Genomic DNA, 19,523 nt, shown 5'->3' with positions numbered 1-19,523 from the left:
CAAATTGGATTATTAGATAGCAAACTAATTGTATTATAATATATATATTAATGTAATATATTATATATTATACTGTATATATTTTTTTAGCCAATCAGAATTCAATCACATGGTGGGTAGGGGGGTCAGGTCTCTAATTGAACATAATCACGTGATTTCTGGCACGCCCCTTACTGTAGGCCACATTTCAATTAATTCCTTTATTACTCCCACACAAAACTCTTTCCCATTGTCAGACTGTAAAATAGTTGGAGGAGAGCCTAAAAAATGGAAAAGTTCAAAAAGATATGCTGCTACTTCAATAGCTCTTTTTGAAGTAAGAGCTCTGGCCCAAGAGAATCTTGTAAAGTGATCTCTTACATGGCAAATATATTTATATTCGCCATCTGCGTCAAATGATAAATCAATAAGATCCATCTAAAAAAAATAAAAAATAAATTAAATATAATAATAATAAAAAAAAGAATATAAAATAAATTAAATATTTACTTGCACATGAGATAGAAAATTCCTTGCAATGATAGGCTTTGCTGCTAAAGGGTGAAATGATGGTTTTTGTACTGCACATATTGTACAATTATTAACAAATTGTTCTACAATATCTTGTTTAATCCAACCCCACCTTTCTATAATAGACTTCCATGTCTGTCTTTGCCAACCATGCTGTGTAATTTCTGCATGAGTTCGACATAAAACTTCGTACATATTTTCTACAGCCAACACTGGGTTGTTGTTTGCTGCAACAATTACCCTATAGTCACCAGGTGTTATTTCCTCAAGCTTAAACTTTTTCTTAATCCAGCTACGTGTATTTTTATTAGAAATAGTATTATTTTTAGGGTCTAACAATACTTCTTTAATTTTATTTAAAAAATTAAGATTTATCAAAGCTTTTTCTTGCTTTGACGTAGGGAGGTTGCCAATGTAACGTTCAATAATTCCATTAAATGTATCTCTGCTGATAAACGTATATTCCATGACAAAACATATAGCTACAAACATGTGTTTTCAAGCTGTAATGATATAAAGCATGTGTCTTCAGACTGTAACGAGATAAAACATGTGTTTTCAATCTGTTAACGCGATAAAACGTGTTTTCCATAAAAAAAAACTGTAATAAAAAAATGTCGTGTCTTTGTAAAGATTATCAATGGTTTGCATCACACATATCACCTGACAATAATCTCAATTTTTAAGTTGATTTTATTTATTACACAATTTTTATATTATTCAATATCAGATTTTACAGGACCGGAAAAACCTATAATGGAGGTCACTGTAGTACCCGGCACACTAGTAAAATCCATTGAATTTTTTATATATACAATTTTTAATGAAGCCAAAATGTGTGGATTAAACTTATCTGTTTAAGTTTAGAGTTGAATGCATGATTTATACACTCAATTTAGATTTTTATATATTCTGTGTAACACAAAAAGGTGGTTCGCATAATTAGTAAATTTTTTAAAAAGTGGTTCGCGTTATTATAAAATTTTTTTCGGAAAATTTAATGATCTCAGTTAATATTGATATTAAAAGAATAATTTATGATTCATTTTATTTTTCAGACATTTCTGTATGATTTGTTAGATTTTTAGTTTAATTACTTAAGAAAAATTTTTATTAATTTGGGCAAAACCATCATTTTACTATTGTCCGGTGACCTTTATTATAAGTTTTCCCGGTCCTGATTTTACATTAAATTTTTTTTCGTTCCTCTTATTATAAATTTTCATTTCTCTAACATCCATGTTTTCTTACTCAAAATCTTATTTACCTATTCTCAAAAAACCATTAATCTATTCCTATTAAAAAAAGAAAAGAGAATGGCTAATATCTAGAAGAAAACACCAACATTATAGATACCATAACACCACCTATTTACCGGGAGAGAGTCCAAATCAAAATGCTAAAAAAAAAGGACAAAAGAACGGTCAGTACCGTTCTACTTTACAAATACGCCGATTATTTAAACATATGAGAAAGAAAATAACACCGCAGATACCATAGCACCAAATATTTACCGGGAGAAAGTCCAGACCGAAATGCTAAAAAAAAAAAGAAAAAGAACGGTCAGTACCGTTCTAGGAGAAGGAAACTAACACCATAGACACCATAGCACCAAATATTTACCGGGAGAAAGTCCAGGCCGAAATGCTAAAAAAAAGAAAAAAGAACGGTTAGTACCGTTCTAGGAAAAGGAAACTAATATTATAGATACTATAAAATACCTATTTTACCGGGAGAAAGTCCAGGCTGAACTGCTAAAAAAAAAAAGAAAAAAGAACGGTCAGTACCGTTCTAGGAGAAAGAAACTAACACTATAGTAAACATTATAGCATACCTATTTACCGGGAGAGAGCCCAGGCCGAAATGCTAAAAAAAAAAGAAAAAAAAACGGTTAGTACCATTCAAAAAAGAAAAAATAAAATAAAAATTGAATTCTACCTTAAAACATTTTAACCGTTCCTATTAAAAAAAGAAAAAGAAATGGGTTAAATACGGCTCCTAAAAAGAAAAAAACAAAAAAAACCTACTTAAAATGTTTAACAAAAAAAGAAAAGGTAGGAATGGTTAGTACCGTTCCGAAAAAGAAAAAAACAAAAAAAAAATAAAATAAAAGCTTCCGAACTTACCTCAAAGAGCCAATTAGCCGTAAAGAACCGTTCTTATTAAAAACTTTATAATAATTAAAGTAATTTTTAGTGTAGTTACTAATGAGTTAAACTAACACTATTTCAGATTAATAAAATAGTAAAAAATAGTAGAAAACGATCGATATTTTTTTTAAAAAAAAATTTTTTATTTGCCTCAGATTAAAACCGAGGCACCTCAGATTATCAATGATCCACATCACGCACCTCACATGACGATTTCAATCTGAGGTGCGTGAGTTGCGATCTGAGGCAAGAATCGATCTGAGGTACAACATTATCAAATAAAATAAAATTTTCATCTACACAGTGAAATTCGATAAACCGGATCTTCGATAAACTGGATTTAGGCCTAAACCGGACTTTTTTGCTGGAACCAAATCACGTATATTAAAATAGTTTCGATATACCGGAGTTTACTAGTAAAAGCTCGATATTCGCTATAACGGATCAATTTTCTAACCAGCTATAGTAAAAATGATTCGATAAACCGGATCACGTGATCATTAGCCAATAAAATTTAAGTAATGTGATGCGGTAAATCTTAATTTTGGCCAGAATTATAAAAATCTTAATTCCGGCTGAAGTTATGTATTACTTATATCTTCAATTAATAGTTTTAAGTCACAGATTTCATGAAAATGAATAAGATGAAAAAACTAAATTATAGCGTGTATTAGTTCTATTATCATGAAAATTTTTTGAAAATTCAGCATAATAGATTTTCAGTATATCGAAATTTTTTCGCTATACCGGATATCCCGATAAACCGGATAATTTTAGTGGAACCGATAGATCCGGTTTATCGAATTTCACTGTGTAATTAAAAATGGTCACGTGATTTATATATAATGTCCGGGACATAAAAAATACCGGACATGGACATGGACAGTCCCGTCCCGTCCTGTCCAATGTCCGTGTCCATGTCCCATGACAACACTGGGGTAGTTATCCCGACCCGTCCCAACCCGTGACCGTGGTAAAACAACACAGTGATGACAAATAGGATTTTGACTAACGAAAAAAAAGATCTCCAGACACTTATGGATTAGGTGACAAATAAAATCTATTTTTAGAAGCGGGCGGAATGACTGATCCGGGATGACAGCTCGAAAGGATTGGCTTAGATTATAAGATGAAATGTTAAACAAGGTGGCTTTGTTTGTACTACTATTGTGTATGTACGGCATTATCAAATTATTTTTAAGAAATAAATCCATAGAACTCTTTTTGTTTCTTTTCGATTATTTATTTTATCTACGATTACTAATAATATCAAAATGCAAAACACAAAAAATACAAATGAATGGGTTAATTGGATTGAAGAATCTATATCTAGGGAATATTATAGATTTTATGAACATGAACATTTTAGTAATATTCAAATAATTGGAACTGGAGGGTTCGGAAAAGTTTATCGTGCAAGCTGGAAAAATTCCGAACAATATTTAGCGTTGAAGTCTTTTTTTAATATTGATAACGTCACTGCAAAAGAAATTGTTCATGAGGTATAAATTATGAAGTTAATATTTTAATATACGTAATATATATGTGCTCATTTAAATTTATATTATAAAATATTTAATATTCCAGCTTAAGCTTCAGCGTGATATACAATTTCATAATAACATTATTAAATTTTATGGAATTGCAAAATTTGATCCAGGTAGGTATAATAAAATAAATGTTCTAATACGTTGTTTGATTTTATAAAAATATATTTTGATAAAATGACTATTTCTTCTATTTATAATTAGAAAATGATAACGTTCAATCAAAAAATTATTTACTAGTTATGGAGTATGCTGATTCTGGTCCACTTAAAAATTATTTAAAGGAAAACTTTAATATTCTTACTTGGAACGATAAATACAACTTAGCATACCAATTAGCTTGTGCCGTGTCATGTATACATAACGAAGGCATCGTGCATCGTGATTTGGTAATTTATTTTATTATTAATTATAAAAGTGTTATTATAAATTTTTTTCCATATTTTTTAATATCATAACGTATTTACAGCACTCTGGCAATGTTTTGGTCCATCAAAACACTATTAAGTTGTCCGACTTTGGGTTGTCAAAGAGAATTGAATCATCATCCAATACACAATCAAAACTTTTTGGAATAATTCCTTACGTTGATCCAAAAAAATTTAGTGGACGAAGAAGGAATAGAAACTCAACACAAATATTCTCATTAAATGAAAAAAGCGATATCTATAGCATTGGTGTTTTATTCTGGGAGATATCTAGTGGTCAACCTCCCTTTTATACAGAAGGTGAACAATATGATGTTGATTTAGCAATAGAAATTTCACAAGGTCTTAGGGAAGAACCTATCCCTAATACACCAGAAGATTATATTAAAATTTATACTGGTATTAATTTTTTCTTCAAACCATTTCATTAACCTTTCTCATTAATTACAATTTAGGTTTATTTGGTTTACTTACAATATATAATTGTCTGTTTTTTTTAGAATGTTGGAATGGTGAACCAGATAATCGTCCAACCATAAATCAAGTTGTAGAAAGATTAAAGGAAATTATAGCAAAAATGAACATAACAACAGAAAATAATATTAGCGCTTCTTTGAATACTGATAATTCGTTACATGGGGAAATGTCTCAAATTATTCAAAATTTTAATAAAATGAATACAAAAGAAATTGTACCCGCAAATAATTCATTTGAAAAAGTTAATGATATAGTAAATTATATTTTTGAAATAGATAATGAAGGAAAAGTATCTACATTATTCAAAAATATTAAAAATATTCTTGATTATTTTAACGATAATAATATAGATTCACGAGAAATTTACGATTGGTTATTAATTAATCAAAATAATTCAGATTCTATATTCTTACTTGGATATTTTAATTATTTAGGAATTGAAACAAGAGAAGATAATAAGAAAGCATTTGATTTATTCATTAGCGCATCAGAACAAGGTCATACATTAGCACAATTATATGTTGGATTATGTTATCAATTAGGCCATGGAACTACAAAAGATGGAAAGCTATCTTTAAAATATTACGAAAAAATAGCAAGTATGGGTTGTGCATCAGGTTTATTAAGAGTTGGATACTGTTATTATCATGGAATTGGGACTAGTGTTAATTATCAAAAAGCAGTTATGTTATATAAACAGGCAGCAAATTTAGGAAATTATACGTCTCAAAATAATCTCGGTGTCATGTATGAAGAAGGAAAAGGAGTTGATAAAGATTATGACAAAGCTTTTGAATTATATTACAAGACTGCAAATTCCGGATTTAGTATAGGTCAATATAATCTTGCTCGGATGTATTATAATGGAAGAGGAGTTGATAAAGATTATGAAAAAGCTTTAGGATTATATTACCGATCGGCAAATTCAGGTTATAATTTAGCTCAATATAATATTGCTGTTATGTATGAATATGGAATAGGAATTAAAAAGGATGTAAATCAAGCGATTTATTGGTATGAGAAATCCGCTGAACAAGGAGTTCAAGAAGCTCAGGACAAACTAAAAGAATTAAAATATAAATAATAAACTAAGTTACTTTTTATTTAAATACATTATTAATTATTCTGTTAATTAAATGGTGCATGTATATTATTTATTAAAAGTACTACAAGATGAAAAAGATGACTCGCATATATAAGATTATATATTTAATTACTACAACTACAATGCAGTTGTGACTACGAGTACATGATATCACGTACTCCCACGTAGTCATAGATATCCCGTAGTCATAGACTCATGTAAGTACAATACTGCAAAGCGACTACATTATACAGTACAAATAGTAAATTTTACAATTACATAAATTTATTTTTACCTACAAAAATGTCACGAAAAATCACGTGACTGTTTTTGTCACATGCGCCACACCCTTCCTTGTTTCCATTTTCATAAGTATCTGAGGGACTTAGAATTTTTCGAGGTATGAAATCCTATTTGTCACACATTATTTGTCACATAGTTTAATTTCTTAATCTCTTAATGCCGGCCGTTTCGTGACATTTTTGTAGGGTACGCTGGGGTAGTCTATGATTACGTAACTACGTAAGTACGTGATAGGTAATGTAGTCGATTATATTTTTGTGCTCACGTACTCATGTAGTCATGAAAAAAAAATATGATTACGTAGTTAGGTAGTACGTAATGGTAAAGTAGTTACATGTACTCGTAATCAGAAGCACGTTGTAGTTGTAGTAAAAAGCTAATAACCGCATATATAAGTTTAAGTAGTTTAAGTTTAAAGTAGAGTAACCGTAATCCCAATAGTATTTTTACTTTTATTTAGACAAGTGATGATTTAAAAAACATAATTATAAATTTTTTTCTAAAGTTGTTTATCACTTCTTAAATTTATATCCATATTATAAAATAAAAAATATTGCGTACATTTTTTTTAGTCAATGAAATTATTAAAAAAATCATAATAAGATCAATTTTATTATTGTACCATGATTACTAACCGAAGAAATAATATCTATTTTATTTTTTAAATATAGACAATGACGGGAGCCATACATAATATCTGATATAGTAGATTTAAATAATGTTAAAAAAAAATGAAATATATTTCATGAAAAAATTTTCAATAATTCAGGTTTGAACACTCTATATCGTTCTTTTTCTTCTTTCAAAATGAACGTTCCATTAAACTAGTTAAACATAAAAGTATATTTAACAATTTACATATTTATTAATATTTTTATTTATTATACGTGTGCGTGTGTCTGTTCACAATAGTAATTCAGTTTGATTTAGTAATCTTCGCCCAAATTTACCGATGCATTAAATAATTAATATTATAATTCTTAAAATAGTTTGTGTTATTGAAGAGGATTATTACTATGATTTTCATGACGTGAAAGGAGCGATACGAATTGCATAACAATTCTTTGATGAGAATTTTAAAGATCGAATAATATTTACTATCTTTGCAGATTTAGAAGAATTAATAAATTTTAATTTTTTGGAGATTTTTTATTATTCATCATTTATTAATTTATTAACATAGGTAATAATCAAAAAGATTAAAATTAAATCAATTAAATCATCATATTCAAATTTATTGAAGTTTCTTCTTTAATATTAGAATCATATTCTTGTTCTTTAATTTATTATTCAACATTTCTTAATATATATAATAATTTTATAATAGTTTATTAATTATAATATGATTTCAAATTTTTAAATGACCGATTCTTAAGAGATTTCACTCATAATTTAAATAAAAATTTAAAATTATTAAATGTTAGTATGTGGGAAATTTCTATTGAAGGTTTAGAAATAATCTTGTATGTTACGTGGAAAATATAAAACTATGTTATTGTCCTTTTAAAGAAAGGAAGGGATAGGGTGATGGTAAATGGTGTACACGTGACCGTTTATCAGGAACGCGGCAGTTGTCGCGGCACCATCTCGATAATTTTCTGTTTCGATTTTTGTTAACGTTAACGACTGGCGTGTCTTGTTCATCTTCGCTCGTAGGAAGTGTTCGTTTTAGAAAAACATCTGGTTTGTTCAAAAAATTTCGTGCTTCTGTGTCGAAAATAAATCCGTATTTATGATTCGAGGAATGACTACGTCATTTACCTGCGTAATGATGAAGTAGATGGAATGTTCGGATTGGGTTTGGTGTTAATGTAGAAGTGTTCTCATCTATGTCCATTTCTTGAGTGGCCGTTGATAACTCGACGACCTGATTTCTTAGCTCTTTGTCTGGCGTTCGGTCGACTTATCACGTGACCGTAGAAGTGTTGCGGTAATAAATTTACGAAATATTTTTTTTTTCTTATATGAATAGAGTTATTATATACAGCTTAAATTCTAAAATAAAGAATAAATATATTTTAGTCATATCTTGATGATAGCCATTGTTTATATATTTTTTACACTAATACAATTATGTCTGTGTATTTTATTATCATATATACGCACTATATAGCATTATAGCTTCATACGCTCATATACATTTATACACAAAATTTTCCCAAATCCAATTAATTATAAAGATATCATGAATGTAAAAAACTTATTATCTTTTTTTTTATTTAAATAAAAAAAGCTACATATTTAAGTCGATATTAAATGTAACCCCAAACAGAATGAGAAACGAAAAAGAAAAAATAGTTACATCTATAATTAAAAGGAAAAAAGAAAACAACAAGAATAAAAAGAAAAAAAAACCAAAAATAAAACTAAAAGAGAAGAAAAACTCTATAATTGAAAAGTTCTATTTGTCTATGGGAGTAAAAATCTATATCCCAGTTCAATTCTTCAACTCCCTTCAGAATTACCCTGATTAATAGCCATAATTGCATAAGAAGTAAGAATTACACCTGGCGCCAACGTTAAGACACCTATTTTTAAAAAAAAATGAATTGATACATGCCCTACAAAATTTACAAAATTTTTTAGTCACTATCACCTCATACCATATGAGGTTTACCACCCTGTTAATTATGCCTAAACAGGGAACCCAGGACACCCATGTGGCCATCATAGGATCTATGGTAAATGGACTCATATAGTATTCAATAACAATTACTAAGTAAGTGACATGGCATAGGAGATATGTGTCATTTCCAACGGGAACCTGGCCTTCCCTTCCATATGGATCAGCTTGGGGATCACCTATATGGCATCATTGTAGCTATGCCTTCGTGCACAAAAGCAGATAGCTACTAGCCTGTAGCAAATGGTACGTACTACGAGCACATAAACCCCTATGTCAATTATAACAGTTCACCATCCGGAAGACTTTCAGTGAACCCTGCAGTGTTACACCTACACATACGTCCATCCGGTGAACTATTATAATTATACTCACCACTTAATGATATGACCTAGCCTCGTTTAGTGTTAGCTTGTCCACTATCGAAGGAGCTCTAGTAGTAGAAGAGGGATCCGCAGGAGAATGAGAAGAAACGGAACCAGAAGCTGGAGCGTGAATAGAGGCTTCAAGAGAAGAGTTTTCCGGAGCGGTAAGTTCGGCGGTATTTTGAGTATTCATTACTTCCTATACAAGCTCTATTGAGAAGTGAATATTCGTGATGCGTAACCAAAGGAAGAATGATAACAGTAATAAAATTGCAGTGGTACTAAATTTGGCAAGAACCACAAAACGTCTAAACTGACAGGAGTAGTTAGAATGTTTTTCACTTACAAACAAGTTTTTAATAGCTAATGAAACACATTACCCATATGTTGTCCAAAGGCAGTAAATACAGTTCTTGATGTTGATATATCTTTTTTTTCCGTCTTAGTATTTACTTGCGCGTGAAAAAAAGGTATTTCTCTTGCGCGTGAAAAAAAGATATTTACTTACGCGTGAAAAAAAAGGTATTTATTTGTGTGTGAAAAAAAGGTATTTGTTAGATATTTATTTGAAAAGAAAGTATTTATAAAAAAAGTATTTAATTGTGTTTGAAGGAGGAATGAAAGAGATGGAGGAGAGATATGTATTAAAAAAAAAGAAAAGAACTGTATAAATATTATTTTTTTTGTTGTACAATGATCAAATGATATCAATACCAATACGGGATATTTGGTCGGTTACACTAAAAATTCTGACCAATAAAATTTAACTGTAGAATGATCAACTGACCGTTCAACGTGAACCACCAAAAACGTAGTCGAGTAGACAAAAATACTGATAAAAATAATGTTTATCAATCAAACCAACTCAATTGAACTTTGATCATGAGATTAATGTAACCTGACCAAAAAAGCCGATCGAACAATTATGAACTGGCCTAATATCAATACGTATGGTTATTGTAGCTTTTAATTACCTAATCATGACGTATTTACCTTTAAAAAATCTAATAATGATTTGCTAGTCAAAGAGTATAATTTACTGTAGTATAAATTGAGTAGATTATTTTGAAAATGATAATCAAAAATTCGGATTCAACACATGAATGACTCATCATGGTTAAGTGATACATGATTAAAATATATAAAATAGCCACTTTTTTCTCTTATTCTCTTTAACTCCTCTCTCCTTTCTTATTCCTTCTCGCTTTTCTTTTTCTTTTATTTTTTTTTCTTGTTATTAATAAATATTAAATTACGCTTTGTTACCAATAAGGTAGAAATTATTTAAGAACTTCTCTACACTCTCTGAAATCCAGTGAAATATTCCGACGAATTCCAGATGATTACGTTACATTATGCCACAAAGCCGAAATTAAAAAATTATTTCGGCAACACGTATAATGATAATAATAGTATAATAATAGTACGATTTCCATTATAAAAGTACAAAATAAATTTTTAAACATAATCTTTTTTGAGATAAGATTGTTTTTATCCTTCAATAGAAATTTTCCACATACCAAGACATAATAATTTTAAATTTTCGTTTAAATTTTGAGTGAACTCTCTTAAATATTGATCATTTAAAAATTTATCATAATTATCATTAATATAAAATTTCGTTAATTCTATTGTTATAAAGATTTTTGAATCTTTCGATATATTAAGAAATGTTGGATAATGTGATTGATCAATCTGTAAAAAGGATGATTAAAATTTAAAAAACTAGAATATTCTAAGGAATTTTTTTAATAATATTTGAATAATGATTTAATTGATTTAACTTCAATCTTTTTAATATTATTTTAAACTAGGAAACGGGAACCGTTGTAAGTCCGGAGCGAAAAACTAAAATTTGTGATTTCATTGGTAACGATCACGTGGCGGACAGAGAAATTCACGTGATCGATTCTTTTTCATAGTGCGTAGACATATATTGTCCTTCGCTTCGCTCCGGACAATGATGAATAATAAAAAATTTGAATTCCTATTATAAACTTTCATCTATAAATTAAATTTATTAATTTTTCTAAATTTGCAAAGATAAAAATTATTCGATCTTATAAATCCTCATCAAATTGTTATATAATTCGTATCGTTCCTTTTACGTCACGAAACCATAATAATAATCCTCTTCAATAACACAAACTATTTTAATTAAGAGTTATAATATTAATGGGAGAAGATTACTAAATCAAACTGAATTTGTGACGGACACACGCTGTTTTAATATCATTCAAATAAAATATTAATAAAATATCTGTGTAAACTGTAAACTGTAAATATACTTTTATCAGCTTAACATTTAATACTTAAGTTTCTTTAAAAGTTATTTTATTACATTATCATATTCTATTGGTCCTCCAAAATAGTTCATATATAATATTAAAGTTCTTATCGAAAATATATAAGATCTCTCTCACGAAATTGTTTCTAATAAAATCTGGATCAACTGCTAAGATACCACCAAATCAACACTATTCACGTTATTTAATATTTCAAATTGGAAATAAAGTATCCACACATTGATTGGTCTCTTTATAAAAACTGCTTATTTTCAATTAAAATACACGATGTTGAATGTAGAAATTGATGACTATTAGTTGCTACTGTACTGTAAAGAGTCTTTATATGAGGTAAATCGAATAAAAATGCATAAAGGGTAGACAATCCTTAATAATGGCTAAATTTAATAATTCTGGATCACGGTTAGTTACTACTACTCACGGTTCTATACTTCTATTGTCGATTAATAATTTAAATATACGATTTGTTAATCTTTGCAATTCTAGTTTTAAATCTAAATTTTTAACTCAAATATTTTTAAAGTGCACTTTTGCTAACAATGCTAAATTTTCATAATGCATTGTGCAATCCTTGTTTGTACAAGTATTGTACAAGCCTTATACAAGGTATTGTGAATTTTTATATAGTGAATAATTTGCTATAGTAAAGAAAAGCTTAGGTACGGATTTTCTATATAAATAATAATTCTTAGTACAATTCACCTTCGCTATAGTGAATCCCTTACTATAGTGAATCTTAACCTTCAGCCCATGAGCTTCACTATAGCGAGGGTGAACTGTATTTTTAATATTAATTTATTCACAATCAATTGTAAAATATATAATTCTGATACATTTTTCAATGAGTTTCATAATTTTTACAGTGTTTTCATAAGATTTTTACTTATGTATATATTGTACGATATAATTTACAATTGATTTCATAATTAACTATTCATTATTACAATAAATTTTGCAAATCAATAGGCTTGCATAATAATAACATTGGTCTTTTATAATTATACTAAGCCTTATTACCTTATTACTGAAGACTCCCACTTTTTGTCAATTCGTAAGATTAAACATATGTACATTGTATGTACATCTGTATATATATATACATATGCTTTTTCTTCTCCTTTTACTCGCTATTTCCCTTTTTCCTTCCTTTTTTTTCCATTTCCTTTCCTTCGTTTTCCTTTCGTTCCTTCTCCCATTTCTTCATTTCCTTCCCTCTTTCCGTCCTTTCTTTTTCGTATTTTATTTAAAAAAAAGTGTTACATTTCTATTTTTCCCTTTTAGGTGATATTTTTTTCAAATTAATTCTTTAACGAAACATTTCTCACGTTTCGTTTTCTTATTTTTTAGATGGCCGGGAAGGTTGCTTTGAAGATGGGATTTCGGCAAGTAAACGAAAAATTTTTTTTTCAACAAGTTTTGTTCTTTTTTCCCTCTATTTTAGGCGACTTTTCAATTCTTTACGTGGAGTGGGAGTTCATTCAGATCTTTTGATGTGGGTGAGTTTCTTATTCTTTTAATTTACAGTAACGAAACGTTTTCTAACGTTTCAATTTCCTCTTTTTTTAGACAGCCGGTCCTTGAGCACGTATTATTTCAGTAAAAGCTTCCATAAAAATATTTTTTTCTTAATTTATTTCTTTAGTGAAACATTTTTCTAACATTTCAATTTTCTCTTTTTATTAGACGGTCATATCCCTGGGCGCGTATTAGGCTTCCAAAAAAAACTATATTTTTTCTTTTTAATTTATTTATTTAGCGAAATGTTTACTAACGGTTTCGTTTTTATTCTTTTTAGGCGATTCTTTGGGCATGTGGCTTAAGGTGTTGTTTTATACTTAATTTGAGTTTTCTGGTCTCTTTGGATATGGATATAGGAATTCGGCAAGTGATTTTTTTTAATTCTTTTTTTATTATTAGTTTAACGAACAGTTACTAACTTTCATTTTCTTTCTTTTCATTAGATGATTTCCGGATATTTGGATTTTCGGTAAAATATAGTTTATTTTTTTTTTCTGATTTACACAGCGTACCCTAGAAAAATGTCACGAAAAAATCACGTGACTGTTTTTTGTCACATGCGTCACACCCTTCCTTGTTTCCATTTTCATAAGTATCTGGGGGACTCGAATTTTTTCGAGGTGTGAAATCCTATTTGTCACACATTATTTGTTACGTAGTTAATTGCTTAATTTCTTAATGCCGGCCGTTTCGTGCCATTTTTTTAGGATACGCTGGGGTAGTCTTTTTTTCTTTACTGCGCCTTTTAACGAGCTGTTTTTTACTTTTTTTAGGTGATTCTCCGGATCTCTTGAACATAGATTTGGTGAGTGGTATTTTCTTTTATTTTAAATTAACTCTTTCACTGAAACGTTTCAGATTCTTTTTCTTAAGTGGTTCTTTCAGTTTCGTTTGATGCAAAATTCCGGTAAGATTCCCCTTTTTTTTCTTGAATTTTTTTTTATTTTAATGAATAATTTCTAATTGTTTGTTATTTTTTTTAGGCGTTTTTTTGGCTCTTTGGATGTTGGATTTAGTGAGTATATTTTTTATTTAAATTTTATTTCCGCCTTAAAATGATTACTAAATTTTTATTTTCTCCTTTTTTTTAGACGGTATGGACACGTAGGATCTCGGTGAAAAATCAGCCTCAGTTTTTCTTATTTTTAGATGAGTCTAGGCGCTTGGAACAGACAAGTTTTGAAAAAGGGAATTGATAAAAGTCTCTTATAATTTTTTTGTAGGGAAATCGGCTCAGGGAATCAGCTCTGACGTGGGCACCATATTCCCAAGTGAGTTTCGAAAAAAGAAATTTGAAACTTTAATAAACCATTTTTTTAATCTTTCTTTTCCTTTTTTTTGTCGAGAGATCGACTTCGACTTGGAATCAGATCCAAGATAAGTTTCAAAAAAATGAATTCAAAACTTTAAAAAATTAAAATCAGTTTTTAATATATGGGATCCCAGATAGATCAGTTTCGAAAAAAAATATTCGAAACTTGGTTTTGTAGGGAAAATCGATGGCAACAGACTCCCAGGTGAGTTTCAAAAAAAAAAATTGAAACTGCAAAATAATTTTTATTTTTATTTTTTATTTTGATTTTCTTTTGTATCATAGGACTCCTGAGTCCTGACTTCGGAACCTTATGAAAAGACGATAATTATAGTAACATCTTCTTTTATCTTCTCCTCTGACTTCATTATCTCTTGGTGTAATGGATTTTATGTTTTACAAGTGCGAAATTAGTAGATTGAAAGTAAATTTTTGAAAAAATAAATTTTGAACCAAGTTAAAAACGTTTTTTATTATCATTTTTTTCTTTTTTGGAGGAACGGGCTTCCATTTCTTGAATGGATTGGGTGGTAAGTTGGAATTTTTTGAACCTTTTTTTTATTAGGAAACTTTGTTAATGCTTCCTTTTCTCTCTTTTATGTAGGAACGGGTTTCTGATTCTTGGCTAGATTAAATGGTAAATTCTAAAAGGTTCCGAGAATAAAACATTAAAACTGTTTTATTATCATTATTTTTAAAGTTTATCAATAGCATCAATTTCAATATATTGTAATATTAGCAATAAATTGTACAATAAATTTTTTACAATGAAAGTACAAACAATTTATATTACGATTTGTATTATAAAGCTATAGTGAAATGTCCCTACAAGACCAATAACGAATATCTTAACATGGTTTGTATATAATGCACCGTAATATTAATTTTACAATACATTTAAAAAATTTTAAGAGTAATTTTCTAATCTTAGAATATATATTTAATTATTTCAAATATAGCTGAATAAACCTAAAACATAGAGTTAATAAGTGAATCGACCTTGTTGATAAAAAAAAATTTGATATATAGTAAATTCGCAATTTAATAATTTAACTTGTACTAGCAATAATCATATCAACTAAAAATAAAATATCATGTCCGAAGGTGCACTTCTTTCATTAATGAAATAATGTTCATACTATAGGACAGAATTAGAAAATTTTGGCCAAGATTATAAAATGAAATTACGAATCACGGTAAACACGGTGGCTTTGTTTGTACTACTATTGTGTGTATAACATTACCAAACTATTTAAAAGAAAAAATCCAAAGTAGTTTCGTCTCCTTTTAATTATTTATTTCACCTACGATTACTAATAATACCAAAATGCAAAATACAAAAAATACAAATGAATGGATTAATTGGATTGAAGAATCTATATCTAAGGAATATTATAGACTTTATAAACAAAAACATTTTAGTAATATTCAAAAAGTTGGAATTGGAGGATTCGGAAAAGTTTATCGTGCGAGTTGGAAAAATTCAAAATATTTTGCGTTGAAATCTTTTTTTAATCTTGATGACGTTACTGCAAAAGAAATCGTTCATGAGGTATAAATTTAGATGAGCACATATACTGTATATTATGAATATTAAAATGTTATTCTTATTCTCATTTCATAATTTATATTTATGATATTAATATTTCAGCTTAAGCTTCAACGTGATATACAATTTCATAATAACATTATTAAATTCTACGGAATTGCAAAATTTGACCCGGGTATAATAAAATTTTTTTAATACTATTTTAATGTTGCTTGATTTTACAAAAATATATTTTAATAAGAAATGATTATTTTTTTTATCCATACTTAGAAAATGATGACGTTCAATCAAAAAATTATTTACTAGTTATGGAGTATGCTGACTCTGGTCCTCTTAAAAATTATTTAAAGGAAAACTTCAATAATCTTACCTGGAACGATAAATACAACTTAGCATACCAATTAGCTTGCGCCGTGTCATGTTTACATAATGAAGGAATAGTGCATCGTGATTTGGTAATTTACTTTATTAATATAAAAGTATTATTATTTTTTTTCCATATATTTAATATCATCATGTATTTGCAGCACTCTGGTAATATATTGGTCCATCAAAACACTATCAAGTTGTCCGACTTTGGGTTGTCAAAGAGAATCGAATCATCATCCAATACACAATCAAAACCTTTTGGAATAATTCCTTACGTTGATCCAAAAAAGTTTAGCGAGCGAAGAAAGAATAAAAACTCAACACAAATATTCTCATTGAACGAAAAAAGCGATATTTATAGCGTTGGTGTATTATTCTGGGAGATATCTAGTGGTCAACCTCCCTTTTATAAAGAAGGTGAACAATATGATGTTGATTTAGCAATAGAAATTTCACAAGGTCTTAGAGAAGAACCTATCCCCAATACACCAGAAGATTATATTAAAATTTATACTGGTATTAATTTTTTTCATTAACCTTTCATTTCTCATTAATTATAATTTAGAATTATTTGGTTTATTTACAATAATCTATTTGTTTTTTTTAGAATGTTGGAATGGTGAACCTAATAATCGTCTAACTATAAATCAAGTAGTAGAAAGATTAAAGGAAATTATAACAAAAACGAACATAACAACAGAAAATAATATTAGCGCTTCTTTGAATACTGATAATTCGTTACATGGGGAAATGTCTCAAATTATACAAAATTTTAATAAGATGAATATAAAAGAAATTGTACCCTCAAACATAATAATTGAAGATTGTTCATTTGAAAAAGTTAATGATATTGTAAATTATATTTTCAAAATAGTTAATGAAGGAATAGAATTTACATCAACCAAAAATATTAAAAATATTCTTGTTTATTTTAATAATAATAATACAAGTTCACAAGAAATTTATGATTGGTTATTAATTAATCAAAATAATTCAGATTCTATATTTTTACTTGGATATTTTAATTATTTAGGAATTGAAACAAATGAAGATAATAAGAAAGCATTTGATTTATTTATTAATGCATCAGAGCAAGGTCATACATTAGCACAATTATATGTTGGAGCATGTTATCAAGCTGGTTATGGAACTACAAAAGATGAAAAGTTAGCTCTAAAATATTACGAAAAAATAGCAAATATGGGTTATGCGGCAGGTTTATTAAAAGTTGGATATTGTTATAATTGTGGAATAGGAACTAGTGTTAATTATCAAAAAGCTTTTGAATTATATCAACAGGCAGAAAGTTTAGGAAATATTGTTGCTCAATATAATCTTGGTAATAAGTATTATAATGGAAAAGGTGTCGAGAAAAATTATGACAAAGCTTTAGCACTATATCACCAAGCAGCAAATTCAGGTTATAATTTAGCTCAACATAAAATTGGTCTTCTGTATGAATATGGAATAGGAATTCAAAAGGATATAAATCAAGCGATTTACTGGTATGAGAAATCTGCTAAACAAGGAAATCAACATGCTCAAAATAAACTAGAAGAATTAATATATAAATAATCAAGCTAAATGCATTATTAAATTATATAGTTAATTGTATGATGCATATTATTTAACTGATCCGTTTAAGTAGAGTAATTGTAGTCTAATAATATTTTTATTTTTGCCACGCACGTGATACTTTAAAGAAAACATAATTATAAATTTTTTTTTTTCTACAGTTGTTTAATTTATTCTTTGAGCATATCTATAACTAAAAAAAATATTGTGTGTATTTTTCTTTATTATTGAAATTATTTTTTTTCAAAAAAAAATCAAATATAAGATCAATGTTATTATTGTATCATGTTTAACAACTGAAGAAATAATACACAATAAATTCGCAAAGTTAAAATAATTTTTTGCTCTACCACAACACATCTAACTTGGTAATATTCAATGCCGGTCAAATTATATTTTAACTTTGACGACGTCATGCGATAAGTAGCCAGGGATGGAATTGGATCAAATGAGTCGACTCGAGTCGATTCTGGAACCGAACTTAAACTTAAAAGATTCTGGATCTCTTGGGCTTAAACCTATTTTTAACCATAAAAACCGTTCTGAACTCCGAACCGATTCGAACCGACTTCAAGAACCGACTCAAATTGAGTCATCTGACGATCACATACCAACTAACATTTGAAGGCCAATCAAAATTTTTCTGATTCACATGCTTGTATCTTGCACGTAATTCATATTTTTATTTATTAGAGCCGGAAATAGAACCGACGAATCGATTTCCATCCCTAGCGATAAATCGAATTCCCTAGTCATCTTACAAGAAGAGTATAACAAAAATATAATAAAAAATTCAAAATTACAACAATACTACCATTACCACCATTATTACTTATTTCTCTAAAATCCATTCAATATAAACTTTATGATATTTACTAGATGATTTTTTACCATAATAATAATCTACACATGATTTCGTTATTGTTATTAAATTCTTTATATTTCATAGTAATTAACCATTATATAAAGCACAAAATAAATTTTTTAAACAAAATCTAGATTATTTTTAAACCTTCAATAGAAATTTTCCACATAGCAAGATTTAATAATTTTAAATTATTAGCGAAATCTCTTAACTGAAATATTGATCATTTAAAAATTTGATATCATAAATTCATAATTATCATTATTATTACAATTAATATGATTATTATAGACAATAAAATTATCATAATAATTATCATCATTACTATAAATTTCGTTTTTAAGATTTTTGAATCTTTTAATATATTAAGAAATTGATTAATTTGTAAAAAAAAAATGATTAAGATTTAAAGGATAAGAATATTCTAATATTAAATTAGGAATAGTTCAATAAAATTCGAATAAGATGATTAAATTGGTATAATTTCAACAGGACCCAGAAATATATATATGGGGGTCAGGTGATGAAAAAATTTTTTTACT

At 28.2% G+C, this 19,523-nt stretch overlaps 3 protein-coding genes across 3 annotated transcripts; 2 read left to right on the top strand and 1 right to left on the bottom strand.

Annotated features, from left to right (window-relative positions):
* Window positions 1–3,934: 3,934 nt before the first annotated feature.
* On the top strand, window positions 3,935–6,230 carry OCT59_007099 (uncharacterized protein; the record flags this gene model as incomplete). Its single annotated transcript, XM_025332534.2, has 5 exons — window positions 3,935–4,162; window positions 4,248–4,320; window positions 4,412–4,596; window positions 4,677–5,034; window positions 5,136–6,230. The coding sequence occupies 5 exons, from the start codon at window positions 3,935–3,937 to the stop codon at window positions 6,194–6,196; spliced, it is 1,905 nt and encodes a 634-aa protein (XP_025170702.1). The 3' UTR covers window positions 6,197–6,230.
* A 3,172-nt stretch (window positions 6,231–9,402) lies between these two features.
* OCT59_007098 (uncharacterized protein) lies at window positions 9,403–9,680 on the bottom strand (the record flags this gene model as incomplete). The annotated part of the gene is made up of 2 exons (XM_066146413.1): window positions 9,403–9,454; window positions 9,514–9,680. The coding sequence occupies 2 exons, from the start codon at window positions 9,678–9,680 to the stop codon at window positions 9,403–9,405; spliced, it is 219 nt and encodes a 72-aa protein (XP_065998495.1).
* A 6,270-nt stretch (window positions 9,681–15,950) lies between these two features.
* Window positions 15,951–18,410, top strand: OCT59_007097 (uncharacterized protein; the record flags this gene model as incomplete). Its single annotated transcript, XM_066146402.1, has 5 exons — window positions 15,951–16,175; window positions 16,275–16,347; window positions 16,443–16,627; window positions 16,700–17,057; window positions 17,149–18,410. The coding sequence occupies 5 exons, from the start codon at window positions 15,951–15,953 to the stop codon at window positions 18,114–18,116; spliced, it is 1,809 nt and encodes a 602-aa protein (XP_065998494.1). The 3' UTR covers window positions 18,117–18,410.
* Between the last annotated feature and the right edge of the window lie 1,113 nt (window positions 18,411–19,523).

This window comes from Rhizophagus irregularis, chromosome 15, assembly GCF_026210795.1.
Source record: "Rhizophagus irregularis chromosome 15, complete sequence".
Classification (NCBI taxonomy): domain Eukaryota; kingdom Fungi; phylum Glomeromycota; class Glomeromycetes; order Glomerales; family Glomeraceae; genus Rhizophagus; species Rhizophagus irregularis.
The sequence above is the reverse complement of the archived record's forward strand: the minus strand, read 5'-3'. Positions and strand labels throughout refer to the sequence as shown.